Here is a 25,292-nt window from a genome sequence, read left to right on the forward strand (position 1 = left end):
CGTAGTTACTAGGTCTGTCATGTGAGAGCATCGTCGCGAGCTAACAGCGGGCACCTGTTTAACCGCTGGCGGCATTACCAGGCTGCGACAATGAAGGGACAGAAGTCAATGTCAGATTTTTAACAAATAAACTGGCAAAACAAAATGAGCAAAGTACTCCAGCTTCCACTGTCGCCTCAACAACAGACCCGGAGCGTCCATCTCCACCACAGACTCAGACGAGCCCGCTAGCTGCTCTCCTCCGGCTTCAAGCCAAGCTACAGCCACTGTACAAGTGAGTGCTGAACAACAAGCAAGATCAGTTCAATATCAGTGGTTCAAAGATTTTAACTGGCTGACATTGTGTGACACGAGCGGAAAACTTTACTTGTTTTGTGGGTGTGAGTGTGTGTCTGTGCGGCTCTGCACATCAATCTGATAATAATGTCTTGACTTGTGATGATAATGACTATGATGTTGATTTAGATTCAAGGCAGCAAGATGAGTTGTGGTTGTGGACTGGATGTACTTTATGTGTTTGCTATAGTTTCATCTGTGCGTTTATGTGTAAATAGGCTTGGCCTGTTGTGTGTGAATGTAAGTGGGATCAGAGGGGTTAATCTGAGGAAACATGTGTGCGTGTTCATCATGTGTGTACTGTAGATGTGACTGTGTGGTGTCAGAATAAAATAAAGTGCTCCGCAACGTTATTTAATATATCAGTAATATTGTCTGTTTCAATGCATTTGCGCCCCACCCCCTCCGCGTGACTTGAAATTATGGCCCCCCCTTGTTCAGATGCGTTCCGCGGTCCATGCCCCGGGCAACAATATTCAAGGGCCCCATCATCACAACCCCAGGATCAACATAATCTGGCAAAATACAGAATAAATTACATTAATACAGTCAATATACTCAATATTTCAATAACTAACAGCCATCAAGTGCACTTTGATGTTCAGATGTGCAAATGCTCATAGAACTACAAATGCAGCACTATGTTCTCTTGTCAAGACCACTCAGTCATTATGTTATGAAAACAAAACACATCGGCATCAGTATCATTTGGCAAAATTGACCCACTACATATGATTGGTGTTACCGCACACGGGGCCCTTTAGAGGTCTAGGGCCCCTGGGCAATTGCCCATATGGTTAATCCAGCCCTGTAGGGACCAATTCTCACTATTAACTAGTTGCTTATAAGCATTACATATTATTATCATATTGCCTGTTTATTAGTACTTCAAACACACATATTCTGTATCCTACTCAATACCTAAACCTAACAACTACCTTAATAATTATTATAAGCAACAAATAAGGAATTTACTGAAGCAGAAATAAAGTATATTCTCTTATCTGTTACTGTTTACTGGACAAAAAAACAGATCACTCATGAGGGTCTGCCACATGGTCCCAGTATCAAAATCGTGAGATTAACAGTAGCATCACGAAATGAGGGCTACCCACACCAAGCCCAGGTGTGCACACTCCTGTTTTTGTGGGCTGGCCAGAGATGAGAGGAATCTGAGGTGCTTATATGTCGCATCTGTGGATGTGAAGTGAATTGTTTGGACACTTGAATGGAATAGATGAACAAAGACGTTGACGCTCATTATACATGAAAAAAGAAAAGCATATCAGCAGCTACAATCAAACTTTGTGATAACATTAAATATAAGAAAAACGTTGTGTTTCTTTCAGATGGACACAGTCATCCTGTGAGTTGGACCCGGGGCAATATCATATTGTACTTGTATAGTTTAGTATAATTTTGAAAATACAAGCTCAACATAATATTTTCTCCACATCATGGGATACCTGGGGTCCAGTGTATATGTTTATTATCACAACTATGGATGCAATGTATTTTGTTACAAATTGGTTACAAAACCTAAACAACCTTCCCAAGAGATCACACATTTTTGTTAAAAATATACAACAATTAATATTGCTGAATATTGCAAAACCGTTCTAAAACCTGATTATTATATACTGCTTTGACCGAGTGAGTCAGCAAGTTAAGATATGCCAAACCTGTATACAAATGGAGCAAAGAAATATCAAACATTGGCTTAACAATTTCATGCTTATCAGTCTGAAATAATGTTTTTCTTCTGAATTTCTGTTAACTGTGTCTGGGTTATTTTGGTAAATGACACGACCGACTGACCACCAGAAAACCGAATATGACCAATGACTCACTTTTTCTCCAGACCCTGTTTCCAACAGAACCTTAACTAGAACAATAAGACAAATGCATTGGTCATGATGACATACTTTTAGAAAAGTATCGTGTGGGACATGCGTCTGCAATTTTTGTGAGATGACTTTAAATACTGTATTATTGTTCTTAATAGCGGCATGTATAGTACTAGTGATCTGACCTTATTCTCAAGAGATTAATGTCGTCTCAAAATAATATTTCCAGGTGTGCGGACCTCTGGTTTTCCAACCTTGTTGCACTCAGAAGCAGATTTGTGAAAGTTGTCAGAATCTGAGATGCCAGTAGAGCACTTAAGATGTCATTGGCAATCAGACAAAATGGAAGCCGGCCATACATGTGCTTTCTAAGTGCCCTTAAGTGTTGAAAACATTGCCAACAGTGATTTTACCTCTGAAAGGTGTAGATGAAGAATGAGAAACAACCGTGATCATGTATAAATGACATAATTTCTCAAAGATAAGGCTCATGTTTGTAACGTATGATAGGTTTGATTAATGCTGTAGGAAGTGCTAGATAATAACACAACCTTAACAACTGGGTTAAATCTAAAATTTAATGCATGACATAAATATAAACACAATTTAAATTTGGGGTTAAGATATCATTTCAAAATTGAACATATTATTCAGTGTAAAATACAGCAAATTATCTCCTACTTTATCTCACAATGACATTCATCTCAAGGGTAAGAAACAGAAATGGCCTCGGTTCTCTTACATAGATGTTCCTCTTCATGTAATGAAGAGCCAAAGGCATCTAGATTTCCATCAGTACACTCCATTATGCAATAAAACGTATTTCACATTTCTTAATCCAAGCTAGAATTAGTGAAGATAATTTGATGATCTGATTTATACGCTTAATCAAACACACAAGAAAGTCTTTTTTTCATTAATAGCACTAAATTACAAAGACAGGCCCTTTCTTTAAACTCTCAGGTACACATCTCTCTTATCTCTGTGTGCTTGTTTGCTTGCTCATTTTCGCCTGGAATGGAACAGAATATTTTCCTGATGGGTAAAACTGGACTATTATAATCTCTGTACTGTTGACCCCCCCTCCTCAACCCCTGCGCTCGGCCGAGAGGAGAATAGAGCCCCACAACGTCTCCTGAAAGTAAACTTTGTCTCCTGAAGGAGACTTGGCAGAACAGACTGAATCGGATAGGACAGCTCACACTTTTGTCCCAATAAACTCTTTGGCCTTTCGATACACACGCTCTTATGTAACCCACATTACATGATTGGTAAATCTAAACGCATATGCTGCCATGAGGTTGTATAGAAAGCAGTAGATTGAATTTTTACATTTATTTTCAAATGTAAAAATATGCAAAGATAGCTCTTATAGGCTAAATGCAGGTTAAAACGATTGTTCATTCAAACATGATGTTGTTTAAAACCTGTATGTGAGTCTTTCTTCTGTGGATCACAAAATATGTTTTGTAAAATGTCTTACTCTCCATACGATAGAAGTCAACGGGGGTCAATGTTCGGTCCGGTTACCAACATTCTTTAAAATATCTTATTTTGTGTTCTGGAAAAGAAAAAAAAGTCATACAGGTGGAATGACATGAGGGCGAGTAAGTTATGATAGAATTTAAATATCTTGGGTGAACTACTGCAGATGGCCAATAGGGAGACCATTCGGTACAACTGAACCAAAACCTCCTAAAAAAGAAAGTTTCTCCCTCAATAGCTGAAAACTAAAGGCTAGCTGTTTTTAATCCATTATTCTGGGTACATTCCCAGCATACCTGAGCTGGATGAAACCCACCATAGTGTCGTTGGAATGGCAGGGCCAGGAGTGCTCGGGCAAGAGATGCTGTTTCTTATCTAAGCCCACGCACCTGCAGTCTGTATGTGCGGTTCAGCTTCGCTTACAAATGGGCCTGAATGGCCGGGAGCTATCTGTCCCATCTCTGCGCTCCGTTTCCATCAGTGTGGTAGCTTAAACACAGCCAGGTGCCAAGTCTTTCTTTAAAACCAGAGAGCCATTAGATGTACGTGGCTGATGTGATTCCAAATGGGTCTGTGTGCTTTAGTCGAGAGAAAAAAACAGGTTTATTATCATATAAAGCTGCTTTGATACAGAATGTCTAAATGGAGATGAACTGTAGAGCTATTCAATTTTATTGAGTTTTAAAGTAGATCCAGTCTTAAATACACGTTGCAATCGAGGTCTGATTTAACAGGAATGGCTTTGTTCAGGAGAAATCACATCATAGACACCTATGATTAACATTGGTTTGCCATGCAGTGTCATGTGCCAGAGAGAAAAGAAAGAGGAAGTGTATCATTACTGTGGCACTAGTGTCAATACACTGAACGGCAAAAAACAGACTGGTTTTCCATAAGTCAGGAAAAACTCCAGCTGTCTGTCCCTGTTTGGACTAATAGTAGGCCTATACTAGCTTTTACCCCGTTGACTTCCGCCCCACCATCTAGAAACCCATCCAAGGTTTCTTTCAACTTAAAAGCATGTTTGTGTCATCATCTGATTAATTTACCACCACTATATGTTAAAATAATTTGTAATCTTCACGTGTATCCCCCCACCAACCTTTACATCTTTTTCATGACGTCTGAACACGGAAAATAACTTGCATTCTCGTGTCCTCTCTGCGTTCCATACATATGTGCTAATATTGTATTTTAAACAATTCACCCCCATTAAATGTAACATAGATCAACTTTTCATACTGATAATACAACATGCATACAGTCGATGTGACCCAATGTGTATTCATGCATAATACATGTGGGTCACTAGGTTACAACACGCTCCAATCTGTTTGATGTGAAGCCTAAAATCTGCTACACCCTTCATCCAGCCTAGCTGATAGACAGAATGGGATGTGATTAAACGCATGGTACAAAGATTAAAACTATAACATCATTATCACAACACACCGAATTCAGACACTGGGCTTTTTTGCAGAAATGAATCAAAGAATGATTTTAGCTTGTGTTAATAACATCCATATGTTGGGACTTTACTCCTCTGGCCTCATCAAAGAGATTCCAGCCCGTTCCTGCAAGACAATCCCTTGGCCCGGCCATGAATTAGCTTTCAGCTACTATGGTTTATGATGTGCATGCCACTTTCTCCGGGTCTGCTTCTCATGCAACGTGTTGTTTTTGCAAAAGCTCTCGTGAGGCGAGACGGCAGAGGGTGGGAACTATAATGCAACGTCTTTCTTTACATTCGCAGTTCAGCAGGGTAAGATTTCCCATGGCTGAATTAAAACGGATGTGCTGGTTATTGAAGGCTTCGCAGACTTACATTAGTCTTGCATTAGCATGGTGTACATATACACACCTAAGAGAGATTATGGCTCAGAATAGATAAAATATCAAATGAAAATATATTGAGCGGCATTACAGAATTTTGTTTTGTTATATAACATAAAAGAAAGATTTCAACACCAACTATAACAAAACAGAGGAGAAGTGTAGTTGGGATGACTTTCAAAGTTTTGACATCTGATTTATTTTAATTGAGTTTTTCCAAAATATTAACATAATTTACTTATTCCAAACCCGACTTTCTTGCTTATGCAGAACACAAAAGAAAATACTGTATTTTGAAGAATGTTGGTTACCAAACAACATTTATCACCATTGACTTATTTTTGCATATTTTTGAAAATAATAGTATTTACATGACTAAATATAGGGTATAGGTATATTATATAATAATAATTATAGAAAAAGTCACATTTAAAGGTATTGCTCATTGTTATCTTTAGTTATTGTTGTTGGTGTGAACAAGCCTTGCAATAGAGATAAAAGACTTGCACCTGTGATGCCTACTTTTAGGTTAGGTAACGTTGCGTGCTCGGCTGAGTTGTGTTTTTGCTTCGGTCAGGTGTTAAGATCAAGTTAAAGATGCAACGTTTGGCAGAAACACCTACAGCCGGGTTACACGTGAGCTACCATGTGGCTTGGAAAGCAGCCGTCCGCCTCACAACCAACACATCTCCTCTTTAGTTTCCTGCTGCACGCACCTGTTTGCACATGTAAACACACACACCCCACCTCCCTCTTTAGTGGGTGAATGAGGATACGAGTACACGTTGTGGTAAACAATATTATTCATTCTGTCGCGGTGCCATATTTTGTAAGGGCTTAGGTGGGAGGATAAGTATGAGCTAAGTGTCAAAAAGATTTGTTTTCTTTGTACCTCCACATTACAGCAAAGTAAAAACAGAGTATTACCACGCAGAGTTCATTTTAATCCTCGTATCGGAAGAAAATAGAGAAGAAAATAGAGGTATGTTGATGGAATTGGTTCTGAATGTGACGCATGAGATTATCGAAATGCAACAAGAGAAACTAAGAAAACTAACAAGAGGTCTTTAAAGACAAGATCAAAGGAGAATGACTTGTGGAGAACATGACCAAGATTATTTCTATTAATGCACAAATGAAAACATAAAAAGAGCAGCTGGAAATATAATGATTCAGTCAATGATCAAAGTCATTCTGACTGGATCAACATATTTTGGTACCTGGAAGAACATTTCTGAAAAACAAATAATCCTAACTACACGTCTGGATGAAGGAAATGGAAATGGCAGCTTGAAAAGGATGAAGATCGTAAGTGGAAAAATAGATTTACACAATAACTGGAAGAACCTACAAAGATACATTTCTGCTCAAAATGAGTTGTCAAAACCTGACTCAAAAGTGAAATTCCCAGCACACGTTCAGCTGTCTGAGATGTTTGCACAGCCGTGTTTATCCAGGAATCAATATGTGTTGACAAGACCCATATAAGCATATACTTCATATCTCTCTTTAAATCAATGGCATACAAGCCCTCCACTCCTCTCCCTTATGTTGATAGAGAGATAACTCATTTTTGCAAGCCGTATTGCAGTTATGAGAGCCGGTGAGGCCCAATCCATATCCCACCTGTGTCTGGACCATTACACAGCAAAGCAAGCCAGACGTTCAAAGAGTCAACGAAAACATGATAACACGCCTCTTGTCACTTACCAACAGAATAAAAAAAAACTTTCTCATTCTTTATCCTATCTGTCTGTATGTATGTGAACCAGTGCTGCATACTGTTGCATTCATTTCTAAAAATAGTAGGCGGTATGAAGTTGTTTTTATTCCAGTTGTTTTTATTCCAGCTGTTTTCTGCGCATGCATTGTGTTTTGCTGATTTGCATACAAATGAATAACAAATAAAACCATTTGCATCACGGTTTGGTTTTTGTATTCAAAAATAAGTCCAGCTTTATACCTTGAAGAAAATGTAGTTTCTGTTGCCTAGGTGTTAAAGTATTCAGTCAATTTTACTTAATCAATAGTTATTTTAATGCACATTTCTTACATGAATTTAATGTTGTCTGACAAGGAGATTTAAAATCCCATAAAAACACCATAGTATTTAAGCCATATTTTTTAAACATTCAAAAAGTTATCAAAGACACTTTTAAGGTAAAGACTATAGACGCTGTACAGGAATTTTTTACACGGTATAAATAACCCAAGCAAAAAATAAGCAATGAGGAAACAAGTTCCTTTGACCCCTAAACTAAACAAAATTGTGGCATTATTATTAAAGGAATAATACACAAAACCAATACAAGGCACCCACCAGGTTTTTGTTACAGACATTTTTCAAAATGTGTTCTTTTGTTTTCTGCAGAAGAAAGAAAGTCGCACATGTTTGAAATGACAAGTAGGCATGCAAATAATAACAGAATTTTTATTTTGAAGGTGAACTATTCTTTTAAGACAGTCAGCACATGTTTCCTCAATAATAGGAATCCCTCATAGTTGTATTACATTTTTCTTTCAAATTAAATAGTCAAAGCAGAAGTAAAGGTAATAAGTCAAATACTATCATGATATAAATACTCATGGAGTCATGCAACAAAGTAATAACGATTAATACTTTAAAAAATATTAATTTTTTATTTTTACTACAATGAAAATTTGTAGTGGCTGTGTTCGCAATTACCATAAACATAATTTCACAAATAAAAATAATATACTTTTAATGCATTGAATTTGATTTTGGGGTGTAATGTGACTTATGCCGAAACAGGCTTACATGCCACATCTCATGTCTATCCTGTAACCATTGTCCATTTTGTCTTCAAGATCTCAAACTGATTTCCGTCGTTTGCCGAAGACGTTGTTGATGAGCTTGGCCATGGACTTAGAGCCGCTAGGGCGGCGCCGGCGGTCCTTTGCCTTTCCTCTCAGACTGGCATTTCGCACAATTTTGGAAAACATGAGCACCACTTCCTGGTAATGCTCCGCGGCGGACAGCTCGTAAAACTGGCAGCGGCACTCGGATGCCAGCCTCTGGCCTTCCTCTCTATCCACCTCCCGCATGTGGCACAAGTCTTGCTTATTACCCACCAGGAAAATCACAGAGTCTGCGTCCCTGTAGTCACACGGGTAAAAACATTTCTGTAAAACGTGTATAATAAAGCAGATCTGAAATCTAGAAAGCTTTTTTTTAGGGAAAGCTGAGGGAAGATGTATCAATGTAATTTTCACTTTATATGAGTTTAACTTTTTATGAGTGTTAATCTGCCAAAAGGAAGTTCTCTCAACTTTAAGGAACACATTAGTACTACAGCGTATGAAGGTCGTTAAAGCTGGAAACTATAAAACTCTCTTTATTTGAAACAGAAATCTGAACTAAGAGCCACCTAATTTAGAAAGGTAACAGAACGTTTCTGTTGATCAGATTAAGAGATGTTTAATTTGATTGGGTGATATTTCTCTCTGTCTTGTGATGCCTGGACTTATTTACTATAACCAAAGTAAACACTTTCTAAAGGGGAACGGCTAGAGAAGTCCAATCTATTTAAAAGACGAATAAACAGTCTTAATTAAAAACAGGCCATTCGATATTCCACTTGTTTCTGCTATAAACTGGATTTTTCCAGTTTACTTTATCACAATGAAATACTTCTGATATGTTTCTAAACATCTTGACCACAAACTTGTTTTTCTCCATTGAAAAATAACATGAGCCGAGTCCTTGAACCATTAGCTCATCCCACATAAACACTACCCACGTAGTCGATTCCACCATTTTTTTCAATGTGAACTGAATCTGGTCAATTATGGATGCCCACATAACACATATGGACAGAAATAGCCACATCTTCTCCACCTCCACTCCTGCCTGATGGTGTTTTTGTGAACAGTATGCACCAACAGAAACGGGTACCTTTTAGCTACACCTAGATGAATCTCTCGGATGAGGTGCACTATGGCCGTGGCCGTGAGGAAGGAGGAACGATCGCTGATGTCATAAACCACGACGAAGCCTTCGGCCCAGTGGATCTGCTCATTGAGAGTGGACTTCCCTTCACACGGCTGCAAAAAGAAATCAAATCTAAACATCATTGGACAATATGGGATAGTGAGAACAATAGGAAGTTCAATTGGACCCTCAAGAGACGGATGAACAGATGGTGTCCAATCACATAATGGCCAACAGATTTCGTTAAATAACAGATTTTGTCCAAGATGTAAACACAATCATCCTCTTAGATAGACTTTCCAGCTACATTAACATAGCACAGGTTGCGATAATGATCTTTAATATGTCTGCAGAGCTTGACAGCCCCAGTCCCCATCATTATATGGAAAAGAGTCGCTGTTCCTTTAAATCTAACCAACATATTAGCCTCTCAATTATGTCCGTTTTTAAATGTAGTTATGAAAGTTGTACGTCTTAAGCATAATATAAATGTTAACACAGCCTTTTATGGTCTCAGGCCAGATGGAATAGATGGCAGTGCTGATTGGTGCATGAAATAGCGCTGGCTTTGTCTGCGAGCAAGTGGAATGATTATATAAGGCTGCAAGACACGCAAACCCTGCAATACCCATTATGCCAGTAAGACAAATGACACGGGCTGACTTCTGGCCAAGCAATAACACTTAGTAGGTCAACCCTTATGCCTCTGATGATGCCAGGCTCTCTGGAAAATGTCTAACCCTAGTCTATGAAAGGAACTTCAAACAAAAGAAAAAGATTACGCACTTATTCCTAACCTCTCAATATAGCCATATACTGTACATTAAACACACACGACATTTATATTGTTTTATATACACACAATTTGTGTAGATGCAATGTTTTAATGCCCAAAACACTCACCTGAGAACAAGGATCATATAGTTCAAGATTCAACTGCCGTCCATCAATAGACATGCGCTTTCTGTAAATGCATTCTGTAAAAACAACAACAGCTCACATCAGGTAGGTTGTTGTGATTCGTGGGCGCAGTGTGTGTGTGTAGCCTATTTGGCAACCCAAAGCTCTGTACTGGGAGGGACTGCTGGGAGTCATGCACAATCAAATGTGTTCACTCACTGCCATAAAAAAAGGATAATAGAAAACATCATAGCAATTCTAATGGATACATTTGGTTTAATGGTCTCTGTGGGTCTTATGTGTTGGATGGGACGTCATCGGCTGTTGGGAACCAACAAAACACCATTCTTAAATGTATTTTGTAATTGTTTCAAAGGTTAACAGCTGACGGCTCATCATTATGTTTTTTGTTACAGAGACCACAAACCATTAGAATTCAACCACTGATATTGAATCACCAAATCCACTCGACTCATCAGTAGCCCAATACAAATGCTATTACAATATATATCATAACGATTATAATTATTATTATAATAATTTCACGCATACCTGTTGACGACGCATACTCTCCAATAAATCGTCTAGTTAGAAACCGAACAATAAGTGCTGTGAACGAAAAGGAAGGATTTGGAGTTATTAAACAAGCTTCTTTTATAACTTGCATTGCAACACAGCATTGCACTAATAAAACACAGCCTACCTGATTTCCCGACACCCTCGGATCCCATCACTGCGACTTTAATGTCATTCATGCTCATGGGTTGACGCGTCCAGGTAAAGATCGCAAAAGAATGAAACTCAAAAGCGTGTTATCCGCTTAATGCTTGCGCCACATATCGCACGGTTTTATAAAGACTGTCGGCTGTAGGTCAGCATGGACAGTCCCATCCTCTGTGCTCGTACCGAGTGCGCGTGTCGGTGTCCCGCAAGGTGCTTACAAGACTCCTGCGCTCCCGTTGCCTCCCCAAAAGCTCAGCGCGAGCGTACGCGGCGCTACGTCAAGGTGACGAAAGCAGCACAGCTGGATGCAACCATCACAGATTGCCAATCTATGTTGACGTCGAACCTCAAGTAAATGATATTGTCATGTTGCACAGAGAGTCGTAAACACTTGAATAACACTAAATAATCAGAAGCAAAGATTCACATTATTGTGAATAGCTCTACAGTTATTTTCCTCGTCATTCATTGAGTGAATCGGTTACGTAAGCTGGTTCCCTCACAAAAATGAGTCACAGAATGAACATAAACAAGCTGTTTTATTCATTTGAGACATAACTGCACACAGAAGTTTGTTTGGCTTGGAGAAAAACAAATGATTATGAAATGCTTTCCAGTTTCTCTGCTGTTTGGTTGCTTGCCCACTGATGATTGAAGTGCTATTAAACTACAATAATAATCAGCCATGGAAGAAGCAGATTTTCATTACAGGCACATGCTATCAACAGTTGGGAACAGAATGCGGACCAAAATGCATTGGGAAATTGTCCTTGTTTATGTGGGACGGGAGAGCGAACGCATTCCAATTCCACTTTTGATAAACAAAACTAAGTGAATACTTTTATAAAGGTGGAATTAGTTTAAACTAGAGCTTATTCAAATATTGAAAAACAACAATATAAAGAAACACTAAATCATGTAGCCGGATATACATTTTGAAATCACGAACCCAGATTGTGTCCAGATTTTTAATCCATAAATATTACAGGGCCCCTTTAGTGTCCCCTCACACAGGTTACACATGCAACAAAATCAAACTGTTGAGCCAGATGTATATGTTCAAGTAGGAGGTAATCGCTTTGAAAACGTGACAGATTGAAGAAAAAAAGTCTCTCTAAAGTCCAGAATGCTTTCTTTATGGCGTTTGTGTTCGTTCCAACAAAGCAATGCTTTCATTATAAATTTGGGAGGCGGGCAGGGTTTGGTTTGCCAAAGTCTCTATTTGTTACTTGCGTTCTTTTCTAAAGCATGAATCAAAGCGGATTACATGACTTTGGTACATTTGATTCTCCTTGGATCTAGATATGTGAAAATGACTTACGGCCATTAAGTCCAGGCCCGCTTTGGAAAAACTCTCAAAGCAAGACGTGCAGTACATCTTTAAAAGAAAACACAGGACACATACGTTTTAGCCAGATAGTCTTATACCCGTGATCGTAAAATGGGGTGACCTCTTTCTTGCTTGCAAAACTTAGTTTGTGATTTAATTTGTTATAGTATCTTGTTGAGATATGGCTTTTATTAAAAAAACATCGTCTAGTTATTAAACATGAATTACTCCCTTAAATTTTGTCCCAACATTATTGCTTAATAATCATTTAGTATGCAGCATACAGTAAATAAATAATGGGTTTACCGTTAAAGTACTATTGTTTGGGTAGTATTGGCCTTATGTTGCCTCTTCAAAGGCCATATTATGAATGCACATTAAATCCATAGTTAAGAATGAAATGAGGACAGTTCTGAAGGTACAATTTACAATGAAAAGCAAAACAAATGTAGTCAAATTGTAAATCAAAAAGCAATTGAAGGTTAATATACTAAACAGTTCATCAGCATCAGCCATCAGAGGAAATAGCTGGAGGATGTCTAGGTGAGGAAACTCTCAGATAAACGTCTAAGGCTTTCGTTTGGTTTGGCCCGAGCTTGAAAGCGCATTGCAAAACTCTTTAAATTGAAAATGGCTGGGAGGAAGAAAAGGCCAATTCATAGTAGCAGAACTGAAGCTCTGCAGATATTTTTCAAACTAATCCATGCAGACATTGAAGCTTCAAGAGACAGAAACTTCAACATGAGCGAGATAAAAAAAGAGAGTATAATGTTAATACTCTCACTGCTTTTTTGAGAAACACTTTGATTTCTTGGAAGCAAGACATTTTGTTCCATTAAAATATAAATGTTTCTGTAGTTTCTTTTTGGCAACAAAATGATGATAAAATAAGCAGTTTTAATTCATGCTTTTCTCCGTGGAATTTGATCAGGACAGGGGCAGGCCCGTATCGCAGAGAACTCAAAACAAGCAAAAATGATCTGAGAGGAAAAGAATGATCAAAATGTTCATATCCAATGGGCCAAAGTGACGCCAATCAAAAACAAATCTGATACGCTTCAATTAAAAAGTAATTCTCCACAAGAAATGAAATATAAACACTTAGTAGAGAACGCAGTTAAGTATTAGGTATTTAGGTAGCGTGCTTAAACGGCCCCTCTCTCATTCGAGCATCTCCCATAGCAACAGGATGACACACCGTGGATGGCATGGCTCTCTTATTGAAACAGACACGATATCTCTAACATTTTCCAGTTGACCAGTCGCTCTTCCACCCTGCAAAGTCCATTTTATCTAGACTGGTTATTGTCAGAGATATAAATATTTATGCTCAGTTATGGTGAATTGTTAATACAATATTTCACCTTTAGCGATAGTGAACAACGTTTATAATAAAGCTTCTATTTTAAAACTTATCAGAGCTCAATTTATAACATACACGTGTCACAGGAAGGGAAAAATGATTATGGTTAGTTTATCCTGAAGGGTCAGAAAGAGAGATAAGGTGTTTCTGCTTATGAAAGTATTGATGTAATGGAACAAGCCGGGGTTATAACAGCTTGCTCTTGCTAAACGCTCTTTATTATTTAAAAATAGTACAAATACAGCCGCAGAAACACATACATGTACATAGTAAAAAAACTATTCTGCAGCTGTATATGAACAATGAGGAAAAAAAAGAGAATATAACAATATAAACTACTTGTATAGGCCTGCATGTTTATTACATTTACAATTACTTTTTGCCAAATTTAAAGCATCACATCATAACAAATAATAACATTCAACATTTATTCCCGATAAAATATATAATCCCAATGTGTAACCTTCCACCCGTTTACCTTCCATTATAAGGATATGCCATTTTTGCTTGAAGCCACTTCATCTAGAGACAGCGATTTCATAACCAGTGTGTTTGCAAACCAGCACACAATGACCTGTAAGACTGAATTCATAGATCAATCATCAGTGAAACGCAACTGCACCTGCTATACATACAGCACACAGTATGGATCCAAACACATTTCCACTTGACCTGAAATGTCAAGGTCGTTTTCTTCTCACTGCTGGAGAAGGTTACTACTAGAAAAGAGAAATCTTTCTAATGAAGTAAATGGATGCAGCAGTTAATACACTCCACAATGCTGTTTGATCTCTGGCACCTGCGTTTAAGAGTATTTCGATTTTCATGTCTAAATCAATGATAGTCTACATGAAGGATGACAGCGTTTCCAAATCGACAGACATATTGTTCTTAATGCTATATTTGTTATTTTGCCACTTCTTAACAGAAGCCACAAAAACCAACTCTATTCCCAAACACTACATGTCACAAGCCATTACAAACATGCATAAAAATAGCACAAGTGGTTTGGGTTGAAAGTGAGGAGTACGTCAATGCTTGTGTTTGTTTCAACACCTAACCGCTCCGAACAACACTTTCAGGCGTGTTAGCAAATGCCACTAGATATCATATACACGGGAAACCCTATTTTCAGGATTATTTTTATGACAACACTCCACCATAAAAGTAATTCTACTTTAACATCTTGAGAAAGAACAGACTTAATAAAGATTTTCCAGACCGGCAATATTTCACAATATCATAATTTGGAAGTTAATAAACTAAAACAGTTTATGCTGCTTAACATTGCCTAGACAAATCTGTGTTTTGGATATCATATTAGAAATGGTGTATTTCCACGCAATGTTTTGTCAAGTACACACCACACAAATAACCATACGGTCATTACCACAATGTCCTGTACACTATCATTACACGTATAACCTAACACAGAAATATAAAGGTGTAACTTTGCACAGTGACATCACGTAATCTCAAAAGCACACTTGACTCATTTCAAGCTTTTAAGACTATTCCTGATTTGCAAACATACAGTGTTGTGTTGCTATTTTGGCGTTACATCATTGCCATAAACACGGTTTGTTCCTTACAACACTGGATTCCTTTCAAACCTTTCTTCGCCTTAAGCATCAGTAGCAACGAAGTGTATTTCATTAAAACCCAGAGAAATCCTCCCCTCTGCCTCACAAAACCAATGAGACCAGTGTGACTATTTCACTGCAACAAAATTCAAAAGTAATTTTTTCTGCTTTCTTAGAAAATAACCTGATCTTTTTCAAAAGTATGAAACTACCGCTTGTGGTGTATTGTGAAGAACGTTACACCGAATGAGCAATTGTAAGCATGAACAGGGTTTGTATATCAATTTTTTTTACATATTATCAGTGCAATGATGTCAATTCAGGCCATCCTCGACAAAAAATGTAAATGTTATTTTTACAGCAGAAATGTTAGTTTTAACAAAAAAGTGGATATTTGACTATATATATATATATGTACCAATATTCACAGACAATGTAAATAATCCGAGGTATCTTCTACATTCCTGAATCGCTTCATTTAATTCCATTATGAATGTATTTAAGGAAATAAACAATAAGAACATCACAAATAAGTCATTTTGACACGCCACCGCCTTGTGTGGTTGTAAATCATGTCTCTAGATCTTTTGAGTTATAACAAACAAAATCTTTCAAATGCAGATTTGAAGTCATGATACTTTACTATGAAACTTTCTCTTGACCTACCTTTTGACTCTTTGATGCTCCTGTGATGCATTGTGGGCGTTCTGTATCACAGTGGCTGTGCGGTGTGTCATCATAGGCCTCCATTAAAGGTCAACAGCTGTGATATAGAAGGCGCCTGTGCACCGTTATCAAGCTGATGTAGGTGAAATGAGACTATGACCTCAATTAGTACGGTAGATGACCATACAATTATATCGGAAGTGCTCAATGTAAACTATCCTAAATCGTAGAGATTAAAAGTATACCAACATAACCTAAATTATCATCCGGTCTGATCAGTCACACATGTCTATCATACTTATCGTCAACACGAAATGCGTTTGCCAGACACTACTTTATCCAAACAACTGGCATAGTTTCTGTTTTCTTGCAGACCATTCATTTTGTGAAGACTCTTAATATTATTGTTATATTTTTGGCAGACGTTAAAATATCAAGAAAACAATATAAGTGCTCCACAAAGACGAAATCCCAAATCGTCTGATGTGGTACCCATCATTCAGTCTTACTGCTTCTTGGTGAAACTACATCACCGTATGCCGAACCAAAAGAGCCAATGTACTAAAGATTAATGGAATTTCTTAATTCTGCAGATTTGCCTCAGTGTTGACTGATGGTTGGTTGGGATCAGATTTTATTAATGTAGATGTGTTGCAATGGAAACGAAATGTTCTTTTGGTATAAATGAAAAAGGTTAAATGAGCAGTCGGTGACAGGGCAGGAACATGAGCAGTCGGTTACGTAACAAACCCAGATATACAATGCGATAATGCATTAAAAATACCCATACGAAATATAACAACATTTGGGGATTTGGGAAGAGATACAGAACAGAACAAGACTTTGACAAAAACAAGACATAATGTGAAGTTAGCTAGTCAATATCGGAAAATAAATCCCAATAGGCTAGCATTAATGTGTTATTTTAACAAATTATTGAACAATATAATACTTATTATGAGCTAAATATTGTGAAATTAAGCTTAACTTTTATCTTCAGTTTCTTGTTTATTTGTAAACAAAAGTGTTAGCTAACTGTTTCGAAAGTTAAATGCGTTGCAATGCTTAGCTATTGTTAGCCTGCAAGCTTAGCATAAACCTTGCATTACATGTATTCATTTCTCATAGCAGACCAAGAACACCCAATGACTCACAAAACCAGAAATGTAGACGTACCACAAGTCAAGACAAAAATGACCTTGCGTGTACGCACAGTAAACAGTGCCAGACTGTCTGAGTCGCTGACATTTGTTCTTTACACACGCTCCAAAACTGTAACTTAAGATCTTTCTGAAAAGACAAATCTAGAATCTCGAAGTGAAAGCTAAATTATCTTTAACTCTAAAGCATTTCATGAGAAAACTATTGTAAGCACGCCAGCATTTAATGCAACAGTCCTCTCGCATGAAATGCTTCAAAAGCAAAGGGCTGGGAGGGTCAACGGCACGCGTTGTTCTGCTCGTGCCGCGTGTTTTACTGCGTTAATGACATCACGAGAGAACGTTGACTGTGCTTGACAATGAAGTGTGTCATAATGAGCCCTTATGTTCTTCAGCTTTTCTTCTGCATGTTGTTGATTTAGGTTAAGAGCCTAACCAAAGGATGCAAGTTCAAACCAATCAAGATCCACCGTGAAGTCATGGACAGTGAAAACCACTTACAGTAAGTGAACAGGACCAATTAATCACACATGCCGAGATTGAAACACAGATGTTTAGTGTGTAGAAGGAAATGCATGCACATTGGGATTGTATAAACACTGCAATCTATTTGTTAATGCTTAAGAAAACCCGGAATTTTGGAAAATCTGAAATATTTGATTAAAATCAGTTTCTTCGTTTAAGTGAGATGTTGACTTCCATATTTTCAATATGGGCTTTCTGACCGCACTGCAGTCTGGTACAATCCTTCAAACATGGTCTCAACACAAACTAAATCAATGACCATGAATGGTGTTTTGAACCCCGAATGACTGGCATGAGAATGAAAGACTGTGGAAAAAGAACAATCAGAAGAGAATTCGGCTTCAGCCAGAAAACGTGAACAGCTGAGGTGCAAACTGCAAAAACCGAGCCAAGTATGAAACTGGGTAATTGCTGGCAGTTTCAGAAACTAGATCTCGACCGAGTGATCCAAATGCCTGCTTTCAAACCGTAAATAGACGCAACTTCACAGTATTATTAGCAAGCACTGATGTTAAAAGCCAAAAAGGACAGAACAACAATGTATGGATGTTTTTTTTTATCTCCTAATAATAATAAAATTGGAGTCTGCTTTCCAACATAGCCCACTTTGTAGTCACAAATAAAACCGCACTATGGCCCATGTGCATCATTTGCAGGCCATACATACAGACATTACAAAATCTGTTGAAAAAAACATTTATTTAAAATATCTAAATGTATATAGCAGACGCTACTTACAGCGTATTCAAGGTATTATATTTATTCTTATTTTATTAGTATGCATGTTCCCTGGGAATCAAACTCAATCGAAGCAGCAAGGGTAAGATTCCAACAAACGGCAAAAGGATCCAATAAAAATGCTTCTTAAAAAGTATATTTTGTCCAAAAATGGTTTAAAGAGATAAAAAGATGCTAACGATTTATCTTAACAGTACACTCCAGAGGTGGACAGTAAAGCGAAGTATTTGACTCAAGTTCATAATCTACTCAAGAACATTTATCTGTAATTTATTAGTGTGTTTTTTACTCCATTCTAAAGCCGATCATTCGTTTTTACATTATTTTATGTTTATTTTTATCTTTAATACATAGTACATAAACAAATCTGTCACTTTCTTAAATTTGCTCCAGTAAAATTTTGGAGTAAAAACAGTTAAGAAAGCAAGTATTGAAGACATGTGCTCATTAAATGTACTGGAGTGAAATTATGACATGATGCTCATTATATGAGTGCTGTCCACCTCTGCTAAAATCCTCAAAATACATGATGCACAAACAAACAATGTCCTTGTAACGTTCCAATAGAGGGCACTGTTGTATCAGTTTGAGTAGATAGTAAATCTCATAATTATTTCGCTTATTGCTCCCCGAACTCTTTGTAAGTCGCTTTGGATAAAAGCGTCTGCTAAATGTAAAGAATTTCTTGATTCTCTTCCATTATTGTTTTTTAATTTCAGGATACTTTTTCAGGGCGATATTGCACTGCTAAACCCATTTTATGTTGAATGGAAAGTTCAACAATGTATTGCAACCTTGAGAGATCAATGAGCTTTTATTTATTTAACCAGTGTAACATATTTCAGTTATAAAATCCCTCCAGCACAGAAAGAGGATTTATCTTGTTAACAAAACAAGGAACATATAAAACAGCTCGTGGACAATTTACTGTATACTGTAATACATAATAATTTGATAACTAATATGCAGGGTAAGATTATACTTAAAGCAACATGCAATATATTTATACATAGAAACATGGGTGTTTCCTTTTATTCCAGTGTTAGTACTACAAATAATGTGCAAGCATAAAAGTGTCATTGCATCAGTCATTAAAATCTTCATCACATGATAAAATAGTATTCCTGTAATAATATTGAGTGAATCACTAAGGAATGCATAAATATTCAGTTACATTATAAATTTGTATTATAATTGTGTGTTATATTATGGCTAATAAATATTGGTCTTTATGTGTGATAAATTTGGGCCAAGCACATAAAGCACAGCCAAAACCTTAAGACATCCCAATACAAACATATTTTAAAATGTGAATGTCATACATGCTTAAAAATATCAAAATACTTGTATAAACCCTGCACTGCACCAAGTTCTTTGGTATCCAAGCACAAAACAAGCATTTTTCAAATGCTATGGAGTGAATTGCATTCCTTCTAGCCCAAATCACCTCTGGGATGTTCTCCTCATCTGGGTCTCCTGGGCAGATCTTTCAGCTTTTTCGCACTTTGAAGCTCCTCACAGAATGACACAGCTTGAGCCTGCAGATTCCTGAGGTCTGAATTAACAATGTGAGACATCATTGAAAATCTCACAGGTATATACTGTACATTCTCATTCATGGTACATAGATATTCTGACGCAGTATGGGTGTACAGTATAAGATTCGGTTTTGTGATGTTAGTGACAGCAGTATTAGGGACAGTGAAAAACTGTTATACAATTATTGTATTATTAATATTATTTTAATCATTTTTTTAAACAATTCGAGGGGACAGGAATTCATCCCCAACACACACACAATAATGATTAAATCACACTTATCAAAGATATTTTGCATTATTAATGTTTCCTAAACACATGCCACATTCTGCGTTTCTTTGGAATCGTTTTTTATGAAATCAGAAAACTACCTCGCAGAAGAAGTGTTGTCGTGTTTCATCCTCTTGGTGGCGCTGTGGTCGTTCTCCTGCGTGGATGTTGCGCAGCTGCTGATGTGCCCCTCCGTACGTCCCTTTACATCTTCATCCAGTATCTGGATGAGACGAACCAATATGAAAAAAAAAACATACCAACTAATACTAGTTAGTAATAATAACAGAAATTTAAAAGACCATGGTTCTTTTCATTCCACAAGTTGGCTGGCGATCCGGAGTGTTCTGACTGTCAGTGTCTGATCTGAGAGGTCTTCTCCTCAGTTCATCTCTTCTGTGCACCACTGTATTCTTTGACTTCAGCTGCCTGAGATGGAAAATAAGAAAATCGGTCATATTCTGAACCATATTCTGGACGTGTCAAAGTACCTGACATTTTGATTCACCTGTTGGACCATTTCTTAAGTTAACCTTTAACCTTGTTAAGTTAACCTTTAACCTTGTTTCTTAAAACATGTTATCTGTAATTTATGCCAAGAAATGTTCAAGGTTTCGAGAAGTTAATATATGTAACAAATTTCTACCTTTATAAGCAGGAAAACTACACTAAAAATACTCTAATGTGCTGTGATCTTTATAACATTCGTTCATATGATTGATCCAATAATGGAGACAATGTATTGTATAGGATGTGCATGTATTATCTGGCAAGATTTAAAGGAAAGTATTCAGTGTCTACATGGCACGCGTATCTAACTCGGAGTCTCACGAATGGTCTGCCTCGATGAGAGATGCTCAGTTTTGTCACGAGGCTCCGGCTGCCTCCACCTCATGTCACCACCACCATCGATTGACCAACCGAGTTTCCTGGTCGACAACTAGCGGTTCAGATAATCTGTGATCATTAACATCGCTCTTGTACTGGGAGACATTTAAAAAAAGGTTGGATTTTAGGTCACGATACTTTTGTGGTCTTGCTCCGAGTCAATAATCAGTGACAATCAGATTACTGATATGCAACAACAGAAAATAAACTCAAGGATTGCATTTCCCGACCACTAGTAATAGCAAACATGACGCCATATCAATAACAGGAACCTGATAGCGATTCGTGTAAGGAAACGATTACATTTGCATTACAGACAATGATGGCGTATAAAATAAGAATAGGAAATAGTCACGTGACTCTGATATAGATCACTGACATAGAGCTTTTAAAGTTTAGAGGTCATTGAAAAACAAAGATTAAAGGATACGTTACTCCACTATTCCTTAAAAAGGCTCATATAAAGAGAAATCGATCTGAGATAAATGAGTTTGATAAACTATTTATACGTGCCGTAACTTTCAGAACTCAAAACTTCCAGTCCAGAAACAGAAGATAGTTTAGGTAAAATACATACATAAATACATTATATTACATAAGGTGTAATATTAACATATTACAATGTACTGTGTTTAGAAGCTTAAAAAAAATCCTCCACTTCATAATTAAAATCAAAAACTTGCTGTTGAGAATTGGGTGGGATGACTTGAATGTCGACACAGTGTCCCACCCACACAATTCACCTCTGAACCCAGCAACCGCACGCTGTCCGGCTCCTTCTCTAATGGTTCTCCCCCGAGTCTGAAGGTTGGTCAGGAGGACACGCTTGTGAATCTCCCGGCTATGATGACGCGTGAGGTGACAGTTTGTCCCTCTCAAACAGAGTGATAAACTAATTAGCCTGGCAGTGACATCTAGGCCTGTCCCATGTGAACGGCACCTCCCACATCTGATCTGACCCCACCCCCGTGAGAGGACGAAGGACTGATGTTATGTTAAATCGAGAGTTAACCCGTCACTCAAAGATGACACGTGCCAGATCAATACTCACCCAATGGCCAAGCAGATGCTGCGGTACCAATCGTTGATGTCCTCCTGGTCCTCAGACATCAGCAACAGTTTGGCTCTGGCAAAAGTCAACTGGAGGAGAGAAGATTTTAGAGTTAGTGATGTGTTTTATGGGAAAAGATTGAATGTTTTCAAGATCAAACATATGATCTACACATTCTTCGACCTGCTGAGGTATCTTATGTGACCTTTTATTCAGAAAGCAATGGTTCTGTAAAATTGTAGAGGTGGGAGGTCAAGGTCATGGGTTTGATCCCATGGTTTGCATGTGATGATAAAAACGTATAGCTTGAACGCACTGGAAGATGCTTTGGATTAAAGAATCTGCCAAATGGTTAAACTACACTGATTCGCATTGGCTTGACTTGCATTACTGTGCGCGGTGTAACTGGAACACTAGAGGGCGCACATGAACCACTTTGTTGATGTCCTTTCACCAACAATCAATGTGGCAACGGCCCTTTTACTCAAGATATACAGAACACTTTTAATGACACTTAATGTAGATATATGTGTATCATTACTGTTCTTCCGAAAGCTCTGCGGTCCAAATCAAGAAATGAAAAAACAATACTGTTGTCAAAGTTGACAAGCACTTTTTAATACTTTTTATTAATTAAATATTTGCAAAACCCAGTGACAAACATAAAGGGTGACTAATAATGATGAAAAAAAAACACCACAAGGTGGTTTCAGAAGGACAGCAGCGATACACTCTAATAGACATGTATGCTTCGGTAGTATATTTTCTTTAGATTTCTCTATTTCATATAATTTTTTGACGCCAGGTATTTCTTTTATGTTGTTTAACATGTTTTTCATGTACAGCTGCTTCTATACAATGCAAATGATGAAAAGCGTTAAACTTAAAAAACACATTTTATTTATAAACATTACGATGATGACTAGTTAATCGACCTCTGAGAACATCTTCAGCATCCTTAGTATCAAGCACATCAGCCAACCGATCAGATACCGCACCGATGAACCATATAGAAACGAACCACTGAAACGAAACAAACCCCAAAGAAAAAGACACGAGCAAAGATGCACAGATGTGCCCGTTGATGCTCTCAGCTGCTAATCTGGCGATGATCTACACATCGAGGACAAGTTTTCCAGCTCGGCCCCTGTTCTCCTCCCCCGTCAGATGGCTCATCCCTGAATCAACAGCAATTACCATCTCTCATCCGCGCTGAGGAGACATCACTGCTAGATTACACATGTCAAACAAGACAATGGAAAGCGTCCAACCCCAAACAGAGACGAGGGCTTTATCCCGGCAATAATTACGGCGGGGGCCCATTAAAGTGGATTATAATTGGGCCCTGAAAGTATTAATGACCTTTCGCATTTACCTGAAACCACAGGAACGGAGAAAACCGTGGAAGTTACAGACAGCATATCAATAATCGGTTTTAATCTTTATTACCGCTGGGGACAGAATCGTAATGAGAGGTTTTTAATGGACACCCGGTAAAACGAATAACGCTGCGGTTATATATTATAAGAAAAGGGGGATGGGATGGTGCGCCTGTTTCTCATTATGTATTAAATAGATTAAGATTTCAAATGTACCATCATCAAAAGCGTTATCTAATTACAGAGTTCAGTAAGCGAGGCGGAGCGCGGTATTAGGGGCGCTCCACGTGGGGGAACGGGTGGCCCGGTTTACGCACAAATAGATTCCACTTGCACCGCGACGCTGTAATTAGGGATTTGTCAGGAAATCTGACCCTCTTAGGTAGAAATTACTTTGTATAATAAGAACGGCGACGAGATGAGCCTCTCCAACTCACATCATTTCACTTGATTATTTATACATCAAAGGGAATCGGTCATGGATGCAGAGTAATATTCAAGGAGGTGGAGGAAGAAAGAGTCGGATCTGCAAGAGGAAGGCGGCGAGACCAAAGGCGGGGGCGCGGAGATGTGCAATGAGAAATAAAGAAGGGGTGAAATTTTTCTCCCAAATACAAACACTCTCTCATCAAGACAAATGTAGGCTCGTGAAGGAGAGAGAGAGGGCTAAAAATTTTCATAGCACATTTTCTATCCTTTCCCCTACAACTATTACTTTTAAACTTTGCATATAGATTGCCATGGCATTTCCAGCTGTCAAATTTAATTTTGCTTTAATTCTTCACGGCCCGGTTGGGGAGGGGCACGAGACTGCTGACGGGCTCTTTCCTCTACGGTCCAGGTGGGAGGCGGGTGGAACGCGGATCAATAATGTGTCCTTATGAGAAATTATACCTAATGCTATTGAGTATGCATTTGGGGCCTCGGAGGAATATCGGGCTAATGAATTGCCATTTCTAGCCATTAGATAATACGCGGCCTCTGCCCGCAGCCCGGGCGGATGAGAGGGGGGTGGTGACAAGTGGTTCGGGAAGATGCATTCAGCGGTGGAGCAGAAGAGTTGATCTTTGATCGAATCTGATGAAGAGATGCGAGTGCCTACCCAGAGTACTTCAGGACGGGCGGCTCCGTGTCTCGTAATGTCTATTCAGTGCACCCATAAAGTGCATGTCACATTAAAGCTTTGTATATCAGGGATAATAAGTATAGTACCAGTGGAAATTTGTACTTTATTATTTAAAATTATATTTGTGTTACCATTTTCAAGCATAACCACTATAAAACGGCACAAGTTTTCCTATTTTTCACCCCGTTTTAAAAAAACAGCACATGCTGGTTAGGTAGGTTTTGAAGCTGGTCCTGAGCTGGTTTAAGCCTTTAAGCTGGTTTAAGCCTAAACCAGCTCCTGACCAGCTTAAACCAGCAGAAACCATCTACCATGCTTCAAAAGCTACCTAACCAGCATATGCTGGTTTTTACAACAGGGACAGCAAATAACTGAACGCTTTAGGAATGAAATATTCTGTCAACAGCCTTGTGGTGTGCCATACATTCGTTTAAATGTTTCATGAGATTGCGGAGATCGTTTAGACATAATTTGTCACACAGCGGCAGCGCTGAGACCTGGAAAGAGATCAAGCGGTGTCAAAACATTAAAACTTGAAGCCTTAAGAGGAGTTCAAGTAATTAGCGCGAGTGGAAGAATGATGAATTGATCTCTTTTC

General features: G+C 38.1%; 2 protein-coding genes across 5 annotated transcripts in view; both read right to left on the reverse strand.

Annotated features, from left to right (window-relative positions):
* Positions 1 to 7,332: 7,332 nt before the first annotated feature.
* On the reverse strand, positions 7,333 to 11,590 carry rergla (RERG/RAS-like a). Its single transcript, XM_079455306.1, has 5 exons — positions 11,057 to 11,590; positions 10,906 to 10,962; positions 10,357 to 10,430; positions 9,418 to 9,566; positions 7,333 to 8,619 (listed from the first exon to the last, which is right to left on the reverse strand). Exons 1-5 carry the CDS (start codon positions 11,112 to 11,114, stop codon positions 8,334 to 8,336), a joined length of 624 nt encoding a protein of 207 aa, XP_079311432.1. The 5' UTR covers positions 11,115 to 11,590; the 3' UTR covers positions 7,333 to 8,333.
* Positions 11,591 to 18,261: 6,671 nt separating this feature from the next.
* The window catches only part of arhgef39 (Rho guanine nucleotide exchange factor (GEF) 39), a 34,610-nt gene continuing 27,579 nt past the window's right edge, over positions 18,262 to 25,292 (reverse strand). For 3 of the 4 annotated variants that reach the window (XM_079453891.1, XM_079453890.1, XM_079453892.1), the window contains 4 exons: positions 22,190 to 22,278; positions 20,553 to 20,679; positions 20,352 to 20,473; positions 19,239 to 19,996 (listed from right to left, as the gene is read on the reverse strand). In XM_079453891.1, the coding sequence (XP_079310017.1) occupies positions 19,957 to 19,996; positions 20,352 to 20,473; positions 20,553 to 20,679; positions 22,190 to 22,278 (378 nt within the window). In that variant the 3' untranslated portion in view covers positions 19,239 to 19,956. Of the gene's footprint in view, positions 19,997 to 20,351; positions 20,474 to 20,552; positions 20,680 to 22,189; positions 22,279 to 25,292 lie in introns of all 4 variants that reach the window. The other variant, XM_079453889.1, reaches the window with a different exon arrangement.

This window comes from Barbatula barbatula (assembly GCF_947034865.1).
Source record: "Barbatula barbatula genome assembly, chromosome: 4".
Lineage (NCBI taxonomy): Eukaryota > Metazoa > Chordata > Actinopteri > Cypriniformes > Nemacheilidae > Barbatula > Barbatula barbatula.

Bases quoted from the DNA above. Each gene is read 5' to 3' on its own strand.
- rergla (XM_079455306.1), bottom strand. From the start codon at position 11,114: ATGAGCATGAATGACATTAAAGTCGCAGTGATGGGATCCGAGGGTGTC. The intron at 10,963-11,056 runs GTAGGCTGTGTT...TTTCGTTCACAG, and splicing joins CGAGGGTGTCGGGAAATCAG to CACTTATTGTTCGGTTTCTA. The intron at 8,620-9,417 runs GTACCCGTTTCT...GTGTGACTACAG, and splicing joins CATCTAGGTGTAGCTAAAAG to GGACGCAGACTCTGTGATTT.